The sequence below is a fragment of the Mus caroli genome, unplaced genomic scaffold, assembly GCF_900094665.2.
Source record: "Mus caroli unplaced genomic scaffold, CAROLI_EIJ_v1.1 scaffold_4670_1, whole genome shotgun sequence".
In the NCBI taxonomy this organism is placed as follows: domain Eukaryota; kingdom Metazoa; phylum Chordata; class Mammalia; order Rodentia; family Muridae; genus Mus; species Mus caroli.
In genome coordinates, this window is record NW_018388520.1 from 2,795 (window position 1) to 16,596 (window position 13,802).

Sequence of the window (13,802 nt, forward strand, 5' to 3'; positions counted from 1 at the left end):
CAAGTATCTTAAAGATTAATTGGCATTTTTTTCTCAACTTGTTTGTCCTTTTCAATCTCCTGATACTCTATGTAGCACAGTCTTTATTTTTATACATTGCCCTTATGTGTCTTAGCCCAGGCTGGCCGGGAATCCCTAAAGTGTGAGCATTTTCAGCGCTGCACTTCCCAGAAAGCACACACCGCTGCTCTGGNCTAGAGCAGTTTTCATATTGGAAAATGACAATGTCTTTTTTCTTTCAGTGTACATTCCTAACCCAAACTTACAGAAGCTTATAAATTTTACCTCTTACCTGTAGGCCTCTGCTCTCAAAATAATTTTACACACCTTTATTCATGACCATATTTGAAATTAGTTAACTAGAAATAATAAATTTTAGTATGGTTAAAAAAAAAAAAGAATATCACCCTAAATGAGGTAACAAAATCCTAAAATGAAATTCATAGTATGTCTTCACTTATCAGTTGATATTATACATAAAATGCAGGAGTCCATGATAGCCTCCACAGACCCCAGTGGCTGGAAAAAAGAATGCCACAAGTAAGAATGCTTGAGTCTCAATTGGAATCAGGAATGGAATAATCGTAGAAGGTAAATGAAGGTAGGGAACTGAGTGAAAAATTAGATCAAGGGATCAATTAGGGTTGAGAAACTGTTGTGTTTCAGGGAGAGAGGATGGCCAGATGGGAATGAGAATGAATGGAAATCTGAAACTTATAAGGGGTGGATGGGGACATCTCCCAGAAGAGATGGATATCATTGGTAGGGAAAGTACACAAGAGTCAATGTGGGTGTCCTTAGCTGTATCTCTATGTAACCTGGGTAGGCTGCCTCCTGTGGTCAATAAAGAATTCCGGAGGAGTGACAGGGACACAACACCCCAACAAAACTTTGTTCCTAAAGTTACCCCTTCTACAAGAAATACAGGGATTGGGGTTGAAGCAAAGTTTAAGGGAATAAACAACGAATAGCCAGCTTAACTTGAGTCACATCCCATGGAGAATCATCAATCCCTGACCTAACTAATGATACACAGTTATGCTTGCAAACAGGAATCTAGCATTGCTCTCTTCTGTGAAGCTTTGTTTACAATCTGAATCATACATACAGAAACACCCATAGCCAGTGAATGGAGCTTGAGGACTCTTAGGGGAGAACAAGTGGAAGGATTGTAGGCTCTGAAGGGAGTAGGATCTCCATAGTAAGACCAAGAGAATCAACTAACCAAGACCCTTGGGGTTCTCAGAGATGGAATCACAAATAAAGAACATACATGGGGTTGGAACTCACCCTACCTGCATGTGTGCAGCTTGGCCTTCAGTGTAAGTTCTGAACAAGTGGAGTAGGAACTATCCCAAAGACTGTTGCCTGTACATGGGTTAAGTTCTTGTAACTGGGCTGTCTTGTCTAGCTTCAGTGGGAGCACATTCACCTAACCTCATGGAAATATATAGTCCTTGGTTGTGGGGATACCTAGGGGGCCCCATCCAATCAGAGGAGAAGGGTGGTTAGGGAAGGATTATGGATCAGGATTTAAAATGAATAAATAAACTACTCTACTACTACTACTACTACTACTACTACTACTAATAATAATAATAATAATAATAATACTCAACTAGTACTACTACTACTAGTACTAAGGCTGCTGCTGATAATAATAATAATAAATTTTAAAAATTGGTTATGTTTACTGTATCAAAAGGAAAATTACACTATTTTTCACATCAATATCCATTTAGAATGTTATTGAAACATCATTAAATTGATGTATAAATATCATACCATGTTATAAATAACAAAATTTTCAAGGTGATCCTGCAATTATTTTTCTAGAAAAATCTAGTCTTCATATTTGAAAAGATTTCATAAGTAATAATTTAAAGAGGGAATGAAAGAATCTTGGAAAATTTATTTTCTTTTAAATAGTCATTTCTAAAATGGATATCTTTTTTACAGGACATAAAAATAATACACAATAAGTACTGTGAACACTTTCAGTGGAAAGCACAATGGAGTTAACTGGTCAACCATTTAATTCTACATTTCTCATATCATTTCATTTTGCAGACAGGACTAGAGCACAACTGCTTTCCCTGTTATCATCTGATTACTCATTTCAGGCAGCCTCAATTCCAGGTTCCAAAGAGCAAATCCTAAAAACAGGGGTTTACTTGGCACTATATGGAGATAAATGACTGTCAGTAACTGGATATACTATAACAAAATATTAAACTTCATCTGGGAAAGACATGCTTTCTGAAGGATTCTCTTGGTCACTACTGAGAAAGGGAGGAGACTGAAAGACACAAGTGTCTTTGTAGTAATGAGTCTCCACTTAACAGAATTGTGTCCCACAGTTCACATTACAGGAAAATCATATACAAATGAAAAAAATGGATCCGTTACCTCATTATTCAGGGTTAGAGACAGAGTCTAAGAAAATAAGGGGCAAGTAAGCCTCTACAGTACCAGTTCATCTTCATCTTCTATCTTCACAAGGGGAAAGCTGTAATGCTGGCAGTTCTGTTTACATCCACTCCATGTAGTTTTGTTCATGATGAAAAAATAACATTTGGTACCATAGCAGAACCAGTATTTAACACCTCTGCCTACAACAGAGAAGATAAATGGTTAACCGTACTATTTTCTGGTATTGTGTTATCATCAGAATATATTTATTAGTCTTATTAGTCTGTGTTTTTTTTTTTAAGGCGGTAAAATCTCATAGATCTCAGAAAGTGAAATTTTATAGTGTCCAATCTCCCGTGCACATCCATGATCTATGCAACATTGTTAATAAAACTACAGATCTAGAAATATTTCCTGTGTCAATCATGGATGAATCATTAGAGAAAATGAAGCACATACACACAAAAAATATTGATTATCCTTTAAAGGAAAACGAATCAGCTTGACAGGATGATTTATGCCTAGGACATGAGAACTCCAAAGAGAAAAACAGGAAGATCACTAACAGTTTGAAGCCTTCCAAGGCTAAACAATGACTTTCATGTCAGTCTTCTCTACATTGTGTGTTCCAAGTTATCCTGGGCTAGAGAATAACATGTCTCACAACAAACCCAAAAGCAAAATGCTGACCTATGTGACAAACATCACTGAACTTGTGGATGGTTTGGAAAGTGAAACACACCAGGCATAGGACCACACAAGATGATTCCATGCAGATCAGGTTTTTATTAAAGCCTAGTTCTATGAAACAGAGGCTTGTGAGATACCAGGGGCCAGAGGCAGACAATGAGCACTTGCTACTCAGAGGCAGTTAAACTGCTGACGGAATTCTAGATATGCAGTAATGCATTGTGCCCACACTCGTCCATACACTTCTATGCACTTAGCATTGTGCCAAGATCTGTGATAAATGATCTTACCTTAACAGAAATAAGAGAAAAATTTCCGGGTGTGGTAGCACATGCCCTTAATCCCAGGACTTGGGAGGCATAGGCAGGCAGATTTCTGAATTTGAGGCCAGCCTAGTCAACAAAGTGAGTTCCATTACAGCTAAGGCTACACAGAGAAAACCTGTCTCAAAAACCCAAGAGAGAGAGAGAGTGAGAGAGAGAGAGAGAGAGAGAGAGAGAGAGAGAGAGAGAGAGAGAGAGAGAAACAAGAGAGGTTTTGGTGTTGAAAGTCTGTTCTTCTGATTATGTTGATTCCATCAGTGTTGTGCCCACATGCCCAAATGTTTAAAGTTGAATACATTAAAATGTGTGCAGTTTGTTTTGCAAGATACTCTCAATATGAAAGTTTTGTTTAGAGAGTTGCTGGGAATGCCCATGCTCTATTAGGTAAGTTTATTTCCAACCGTTACTTTTCTGTGAAGAGGTATCAATGTTTAGCTCAGGCTGGACTTGAAATTTCTGGGATGACCTTATATTACTGAAAGTTATAATCCTCCTCCCTCAACCTCATAGTCACAGGGATTACATCATTATGCTACAATATAGAGATAATTAAGTTATTTTAAAGTAATTTCACAACAGCTCTTCTACAGGTTGGAATACTTCAAAGATTGTTTTGGAGCTTTTTTTGTTGTTTCCTGTCACAAATTGTAATTTATTCATTTTTTACATATTTTTATTAGATATTTTCTTCATTTATATTTCAAATGTTATCCCCAAAGTCCCCTATACCCTTCCCTCTCCCTGCTTCCCAACTCACCCACTGCTTCCTGTCCCTGGCATTCCCCTGTATTGGGGCATATAATCTTCAAAAGACCAAGGGCCTCTCCTTCCATTGATGGCCAACTAGGCCATCCTCTGCTACATAGGCAGCTAGAGGCACAGTTTTGTTTGGTACTGGTTAGTTCATATTGTTGACCCTCCTATAGGTTAGCTCCTTGTTACTTTCTCTAGCTCCTTCATTAGGGGAACGGTGTTCCATCCAAAAGATGACTGTGAGCATCCACTTCTGTATTTGACAGGTACTGTCATAGCGTCAGAAGAGAGAGCTATATCAGGGTCCTATCAGCAAAATCTTGCTGGCATATGCAATATTGTCTGGGTTTGGTGGTTATATATGGAATGGATCCCCAGGTAGGGCAGTCTATGGATGTTCCTTTGTCTCTGTAACTCCTTCCATGGGTATTTTATTCCCCATTCTAAGAAGGAACGAAGTATCCACATTTTGGTCTTCCTTCTTCTTGTATAATGTAACAGTTTTAAGTCTATTAATCAGGAAATAATGAAAATCATCACATCTTATTGTCACAGAGTGGTGGGATTATATATAAGAGTTCTTTGTTACAAATCTTGAAAAAATAGTTGGTGATGATTTATAAACTGTGTCAGTAAAAATGACTAATCACATGCAAGTTTAAGACAGGTTCCTTGTGACTCTTTTTTTTTTTTTTTTTTTTTTTGTTTTTCGAGACAGGGTTTCTCTGTATAGCCCTGGCTGTCCTGGAACTCACTTTGTAGACCAGGCTGGCCTCGAACTCAGAAATCCGCCTGCCTCTTCCTTGTGACTCTTGATCTTTTCATTTTTCCAGTCTCATTCACTGTGTCACTGACAGAGTTGCAACATTACACACCATGGTGAAACTCCATTGTCTGCTACAGGGAGGGTCCCTTTTTACAAACAATCCAGCTCTCTCACAAAATGTCAAATAGGAAACACACGTACACAAACAAAAATTTCTTTTTATAACTGCATCCATGTAAATGCACTAAGTCCACATTAGCATAAAATGTTCATAAGTACACTCTTACTAAAAACTTCCATGTTCTGTCAGCCATAAAGTTGAAGACTCAGATTATCCTGTAGACCAAAACAATCAAAATGCTCAAGGGTACTACTGATTTGTAATTATGTCCCTAGTGGGCATTAGGAGTGCCAAACAGAACTTTCCTTCTAGAAACTATAAGATTCTCCTAATCCAAATATGAATTTCTGAGTTTTCATATCTCTACATGAAGTAAGGTACCCCCCCAATGATTAACCCAAATATTACAAATATCTTAAGCTGCTGGATGTACTTCAAAGCTTCAGAGAAGAAATAATGGATAATAATGCAATTCTGTACTCATGGTATTCCTCTGCTACATACCTGTGTCCCGTGAGGAATCTAAAACAGTCTTGGTTTCACTGTCCCATCTGTCCTGTTCTCTTTTGATGTATTCCCGAAGTTCATTGCTTGGCCAACAGTCTATAGACTTATTTCTCAACATTTTTTCCTTTAAGTTGAAATCACTTTGCATGTTGCTGCAATTATGGTGGTGGTTAAGAGTTTCATTGATTTCTTGTTTGTGTTGACTATACTGAAAAACTAAATTAATCACAGATATAAAATCTTAATGCTTATAAAAAATACATATCAGAATTTAAGTTAGAGAAAAGGCTTCATGTGGAGAGCCGACACATATCATTACTTTCATTGGTATTTTAACATTTATAAAATTAGCACTTCAATTAACTCACTAAAGAAACAGATACTTCAATTTTTCCCTAAATTAAGTTTACTATAAAATAAATAAGAAAGTTGAATAAAATTATGTTGGAAGTAACTTCCATTCACTTCAACTTTACAGCACAAATTTACAGATAAATACCTAAGGAAAATATTCAGTGAATAATTAACACAGTATTAAAATATGACCTAAAAAACATGTTAAGAAATCTCACAATTCTTGGAGCATATGGAGTATAATATATCACATGCATAGTTATGTTTCAGCACAGCCTGAAAGTGATTCCCTGTGTTAATATAGAGAAATCCAATTAAGTTTAACTTTAATGTCTCTGTACAGATGACCTCAGTATACATTGACGAAATATAAAAAAGAAAAAAAGGAAGTCATCAATTCTTTGCACAGGTGTTTCTCAAAAAATGTTTACATTAGATTCACAATCACCTGAGCTCAGAACGTAGACTATCACCAAGTCCTCAGAAGGAACATGAACAAAAATGACAGAACAGGGGGACTCTCAGCAGCCCAAGAGCCAACAGATTAAGTATGATAGAGAACAGAACACTCCACTTTATTGGTAAAAAATATAATAACACCAGAGATTTTGACTCATTCCCTGATTATAGGTAGAATCATGGACAGTGTTTATAGCTGCATAGTTCATGTCTAAAGCTTTAGGCAGAAATTAAAGAAACATATCCCTCAATTACTCACTTTTTACTGCCAACACTGCAACGATTACCAGAAGAAGGAAACAGAGGATTCCAAGAGCTTTCACTATGAGTTGCCAGGATACTGAACACTCTTAAATTTAAAAAAAAAAAAAAAAAAAAAAGCACATCTCAGTACTAATTATAATATTTTGTAGCATGGAAACAAGGGGAAATTTTGCACAAGTGAATGATACAAACAGACTGAAAATATGCTCTCAATATTTTAGATTTCTACCTAAAATGCACCCATTGTAGAAATCCTATGTGTGTGAATTTCCACAAAATTTTGAACTTATTTCAGGCTTGACCTTGTATTGTGAATCCTCTTTACTCATCCTAGAATAAGCTGGATAGCAGGCATGTACCCTCACCCAGTTCTACATAAAGAAAGGTACATTCCATAGAAGGCAGGAAGGCATAGATACAATTTAAATACAAGATGCCAAACTGGAACATCCAATCCACAAAGAACAATAACTGAGGATGAAGAGGAAGAAAGAATAATTGGATGTTCTTGAGAAGTGGTAGGGAACCATAGCTACTCTGGACCTGGATACATCCTGATCCTTGAAAGGGCCTATAAGTCAACTAACTCTTTGTCCATTTATGTGTGTTTTTGCTCACTGTAATAGTAATATTTAGTTTTATGTAAGGCATTTGGAACCTGAAACTCCTGCCTTTTGTTACCACTACATCAAAGAAGAAAAAGATGTCAGCTTGGAGCACACATGGTATAGCAAAAAAAAAAAAAAAAAAAAAAAAAAAAAAAAAAAAAAAAAAGATTAAAAAGTGAGATTTTTGCTTTTCCTTGATAAAATATTATTCTTCGACATTTTCATGAACTATCACTGGGATTTACTGATTTCCATCGCCACAATCTTTCTATCTCCTCTTTTTACATCTGAAACTATTTCTAGTAGGAGATTTCTTGTTTTGATAGACAATTGTTGTTGCCTGTTGCATTAGATGTTGGGAATATTTTAACAAGTTCCTTTGAGAGGGAAAAATTGCAAATGTGTTCTTGCCTTAGGAATTTGTTTCTATAGAACATTTGGTGTACTTCCAAACTCTAGTTTTTCTGTTAGATTTAAATTTTTCAAAATTCTTCTTGACAACTATAATTAATAAAAAAACCTCCTAATGGTTTTTCATTTCTTCTTGATTCCCAAGAATTTTTTTTCTTACATATTTCCATTATTCTTCTCTATCCGTTTGATTTCTTTTGTAGCTGGCTACAACTAAATGTAGAAGTGGGGCCATATATTATTCTTTCTTTTTAAAAATTTAAAACTGATTGCTTTTTTATAAAACTTATATTTGAACAATTTTGTACAAGATTATCATCCAACTAATACTCTTTACTTCCCTCCCATCCTTGTGCATAACCAAGCCCCGATGAGATGGATCAATATAGTTTTAGCTAGAAACTAAGAATATTTCTAATTTTTAAAAGTTTAAAGTGCATTTAAAAATACATGAGATATTAGATACTTTAAACACTTACTTCTGTAGCCAGCTTCTCTGGGCCCTTGAGTCTCCTCATGCAGTACTAGTCTCTGTAACCCTGAAGACTTATGAAGTCTCACAGTTGAGTAAGTGACCTCCGGCTCACTCATCGTGGGAATACAAGTAGTGTGTTCTCTGGAAAATAGGGATTTCAGTGAATTCTAAGAAAAATGTTAAAATGTTCACCTATGGGAACATAACTGGATATGATGATACAGAAAGATTAAAAAGGGTAGAGTCTGACTAACTCACTCAATAATCCAAACACTGACATGGACTGATCCCAATTTCCATCACAGGTAAGAACTCATTGTAGATATCTGTTAAGTTAGTTTATCTTTCTAATGGTAATAGCAATTATTGCTAAGAAATATGAAAAAGATTAAAACTTTATTAAATCACTCTACCATTGATACAGCCTATTTGTTCAAAATATTCAGCACGTAAAAACACTAAAAAAATCATTGAAATATGTTTAAACAATCATTTCAAATAAAGACTCGAAATTTTTGGAAAAAATAAAAATGTTGTTTTAGAATTATTTATATTTTTTGATAATACATAAATATTATTTTTTTCATTTTTTTATTTGTGCATGACTCTCAGAGTTTCCCAAAAATTAATTGAAGATTAATACTGCAGGTGATCCAAGGCACATAAATATTTTTTGGCTTGAAGCCCCAGTCAGCTGAGATGTCCAACCTCTTCAACCAGCCATATTCTATACGTTCTTATCCATGGTTGGACCTGGTAAGTGAATTCAACCAGATAAGTTCCTAATGAGTGGGATAAAACAGGCTCAGAAAGAAAAATGTGATATATTCTAACTCATCTGAGACTCTTGGCTCAAAGTTGTCACAAATGTTTTGTAAATTTTAGTAACTGCAGCAAACAGAAAAGTCATAAAGGGACATTGCCAGCTAGGGTGTGAGAGCTACAGACAGAGGTATAGAAGATACAATGTGAACTTTTAATCTCACATCATTCCATGTACATGTCATGTCACATATAATAAATACACACATGATGTTGCAAAAGGAGGCTATATAAAAATAAATTTTGCCTCTATGCAGTACACATTAGCTAATGCCCATGGATAACATCTGATAGTAGACATCAATTTATTTGTAAATTGAATTTATAACTGCCATTACCCTTACATTAATATCTGAGCTGAGGGCCAGCAGATAAATACAAGATGCACATGTGAGCAAATTCTCATCTAGTTTTTCAATTTATGAAGTTTTCAGAATTTATTCACAATTTGCTTTGACAAACGAAGAATCCTTCCATTACAGAATTATTTTTTAAAATTCTTATTTATTATTATTTTTGTGCTTCTGCTGGGTGAACAGAGGTGCAAATGTCCCGAAGACAATTTTACTAAGTGAGTCCTCCCACTCCACCTTCATGTGAAGTCCAGGGATCAAATTAGGTGGTCAGTCAGCCTTATGTAGCAAGTACATTTACACACTGACCCATTTTACCTGGATCCTATTATTACGTCTTTCAGATGGATAATATATAAAAATGTGATGCAGTTATAGAGTAATGAACTTCAGAGATTCCTCTACCTTAATTTCTTAGCTCACAAGTCACAGTATACTCTGAAGAAAACAATTAGTGCAGAATAGCAGTTGTCACATGCTGCCAGATTTAACCTGATCTAACACAGCCAAAAGTGCTTCTCCATCAATCCAGCTCTCACATCACACCACCTGAAATTCTCTTGAGTATATATGATCATTTGGTAGAAAAAAGAAAGGCCGATACTTTTACCTGTGTCTCTACCGGAGTGATTCTGGTGGAGGGAAAATTTGTCTGAAAAGTTGGCGTTTTCTGGTCTATATCCCCTATGAATTTCAAAATTGAAAGACGGAACTAAATTTCCACCGAGTGATACTCAACCTCATGGTTTTCTGCCCCTCCTTGTCAACAACGCAAAAAGAGGAAATTGCTTATTGCAATCTGAAACAACATATAGTATTGGATTGACAAAACAAATGTGAATAATTTATATTTGAAGATAGAGAAGATGGACACTCCTGCAGAGAGGGGAAATCATTGTTTTAACTAAAACAAATAAGAAAAAGAAGGACTGAAGTTCGTAGGCTAATTTTGTCATAAACTGTTTGAAATTTACTCCTATGTTTCTATTCTTTTAGTTACTCCTTGATTTTTAATTATGCTAATTGCAGCTAAGTATATATTAAGAATGCTTTTAAGCACTCACATTTTCACTGCTGAAGTCTTCCTTTTTAATTTTCTAGATCTTCAATCATAGATAATATTTCCTTTGAACATTGATGTCATTCTGTATGGAGTGTTTTAATACTGATGTTGTCATGGTGATGGGAAATCAAGTCTAAGACAATGAACATGCTCAGCAAATATTCTTTCCCTGAGCTACAGACTCAAGACTTGGTTTTATTTTGGTATAGTTTTTTTTTTTTTTATGTTTTGTTTCATTTGGTTTGTTGTTGTTGTTGTTTGATTGAGATGTTTTATCTTACTATGTAGCATAGGCTGACATTACACTCACATTCCTCAGTTCTCACTCATTTCTGACACAAATGTATTCCAGGTTAACAAACAAATAACAAGCATTATATATATATATATATATATATATATATATATATATATATATATGCCATATTTAATTAATAGTTTATTATGTACAGCATAAATTAACTAGCTAACCCACTACTACTGAATATCCTAGTTTTTTGATACTAGTTTTGTTGTTGTTAGTTTAAAAACCATATTGGATACTCTTAGAACATACAAAGCAAGACATTTTATGCATGAAGTTATCTGATTCAAGGAGATATACATTTAAAGAACTCTAATATAAGATATCAGATGACATCTGGTTTATTTTCATTCTATTGGTAAATAGTGAAAATACTTACAGTAGATTTGTTAGAGAGTAGATGAGGTGATTTTTCTTCTATGAGTTTTGCCCATTGGTTTGTGAAGAAAATTGTTGGAAAGAAGCTGTTTCAGCAAAGACAGATTGAAAGTCCAGAGAAGGGAGGACTTTGTAGTTTTGTGGCTCTAACAAGTAATTTTCTTACAGATGCTAGGTTTAGCCCTATAATTAACCTGTGTCAGAACAAACATCCTGTCACTGGCAGATTAAAAACTTCATGAAATCTATGAACCTACCAGACCACTACCTTCCACCAACATGAAGGCTAAGAATGTCCTCAGATGTCTTATAGAAAAGTTTCTCCCATATTGCTGCAAACTTCTCTCCGATGTATCCACCAATTTATGCTAAAATTGGCTGGATTTATGACTATCTGGGTTCCTTAAAACTCCAAAACTTCATGAAACTGCTTCCACAATGGAACATGGAGACATGATCACTCAAAATGGTTCCAGAATATACTTGTATTCCAAATAAGGTGAAAGCTGATTTTTGCATCAATAGCCCTCCATTGAAAGTTCTTGCTGTGCACATTACTAGTGAGACTGCACATGCCGAATACTTGAGACACTTCACTGGGATGGAGGATGCAGTTCAGCGTAGGGCTATGCTTGGATTATACAAAGCCTTAACCATATATCATATGATAATGATAATAACAATGATAATGATAATAATAATACAAATGACAATGATAGTAGCAAAAACAATGATAATAATGAGAGAATAAGGAGAGGAAGTAAAGGACTATTTGATTTCAATAGTCTGTTGCCATGATAAAAATGTATAAGTCTCTCACTAAATTGCACTTTCATTTGAATGTAGTTTTTTTCTGACCTGTTGGCTTGTTTTTGATGAAAGAGTTTTAATTGATCTTCAAATCAAGTGACAGTGGTTTTTCCAAGCACTGAGAAATGGAAGATGGTTTGAGACTAGAAGAGGGACTGAAGATGTACTGAAAAGCCTGACTCTTAAAACTGTGTGTGTGTGTGTGTGTGTGTGTGTGTGTGTGTGTGTGTGTGTGTGTGTTGTGAAATAGAGTTTGAGTGCATACTTGCCATGTAGTGCACATGGTGGTCAGGGGAAAACTGTGGGGAGTTATGGGGAGTTAGTTCTTTTCTTCTACCAAGTATTCCATGTATCAAATTTGGGGATATCATTAGGCTTTGAGTGGCCAGTGGTTTTACACTTTGAGATATTTCAAAAGGCCAGTTTTTTGGGTCTTTAAACCAAATATCTCTGAGTCACCATTAAAGTCTGCCATTATCTTGCATCCAAGGTCCCCTGAAACAGATGACAGACTTTAACTTATCTCAAAAGTGTAATAAAAGTTCCTTGAGTACAGTGTGGATGCTTCCATAATACCTTCAGCTAGTCTATTTTTCTCTATACCCTTTCCCATGGATAATCCCTCTATATCTATACACACACATACACACACACACACACACACACACACACACACACACACCCTTAGAGAATGTGGGAAAGGAATAGCAGCAGTGTTGAAGAAAGTGGTTGGAGTGTCCCTGTGCAGGCATATTCTTGCGCTGTCTCAGCTTTCCACATGAAAGTCTCTGAAGAAGTCAGCCGACTTACTTAAGGACACTGTATATCTAACACTGAGCCTATGCTTCAAATACATCATTAACACCTGCACAGGATATGGATACAATGAGAACTTAGTAGGGCCTGGGCCTTGTCTTCCCACAAGTCATGAGTCTGTGAAATGAGTAGACATGAGTGGAAACACCAACCCAGGCTCTTGTGACTTTTTTTAAGTCCCATCATTCAAAAGTTCTTTGACCACACAAATTAGAGCAGATATTTCTTTACAAAGTTGCTTTGAAAGTTTAATAAGATACACAAATAGCTTTTGTTGTGTTTTGTTATGTCTGAGACAGTGTTTCACTATTTAACCCTGGCTGGCCTGCACCTAACTATAGGAACATGGTTTGCCTGAGTCTGTTTCCTAAATTCTAGGATTAAGTTATGAATCAACACATCCAGTTTCAAATAAAGTTTGTAATGATAATCTGGCAAATGGGTAAAAAGATGCATTCAACATTAAACATTATTATTTGCAGTGCAACACTCCACATTTTTTAGCTATAAAACTTACGCAAACACTGAGTTTTCAAGCCTGTGTTTTTCACTAGTCAAGAGTGTGTCACGTACTTTCTAGGCTTCGAATTATTGTAATCTTGAGTATAGAAAGAAGCTCATATATTTAAAAAAAATGTTTTGTTGAGCCTTCAAGTTTCAAGAAGCTACTCTCAGACAAAAAAACGGGGTAGATTTTCTACCTGCTCATTTCAAAGAGTGAAGGTGTTTTAAAGGACAGGACAGGGAGAGTGCATGAGAAAAAGAGAGAAGCTAACACTTATTTTTTTTTTATATATTTTGAAATATTTTTATTAGGTATTTTCCCCATTTACATTTCCAATGCTATCCCAGAAGTCCCCCATACCCTTCCACCCACCCACTCCCACTTTTTAGCCAGGGCATTCCCCTGTACTCGGGCATAAAAAGTTTGCAAGTCCAATGTTCCTCTCTTTCCAGTGATGGCCAACTAGGCCATCTTTTGATACATATGCAGCTAGAGTCAAGAGCTCCGGGTTACTGGTTAGTTCATAATGTTGTTCCACCTATAGGGTTGCAGATCCCTTTAGCTCCTTGGGTACTTTCTCTAGCTCCTCCATTGGGAGCCCTGTGATC

General features: G+C 35.8%; 1 protein-coding gene across 2 annotated transcripts; it reads right to left on the bottom strand.

Annotated features, from left to right (window-relative positions):
* Positions 1–2,463: 2,463 nt before the first annotated feature.
* On the bottom strand, positions 2,464–11,178 carry LOC110287658 (killer cell lectin-like receptor 3). Of its 2 annotated transcripts, XM_021154223.1 has the most exons (7): positions 11,065–11,178; positions 10,383–10,514; positions 9,929–10,077; positions 8,148–8,284; positions 6,645–6,734; positions 5,570–5,788; positions 2,464–2,612 (listed from the first exon to the last, which is right to left on the bottom strand). In XM_021154223.1, exons 4-7 carry the CDS (start codon positions 8,257–8,259, stop codon positions 2,464–2,466), a joined length of 570 nt encoding a protein of 189 aa, XP_021009882.1. In that variant the 5' UTR covers positions 8,260–8,284; positions 9,929–10,077; positions 10,383–10,514; positions 11,065–11,178. The 2 variants fall into 2 exon arrangements, with proteins under 2 accessions (XP_021009882.1, XP_021009883.1); XM_021154224.1 differs by lacking the exons at positions 10,383–10,514; positions 11,065–11,178 and having other exon boundaries at positions 8,148–8,310; positions 9,929–10,084.
* Positions 11,179–13,802: the final 2,624 nt, after the last annotated feature.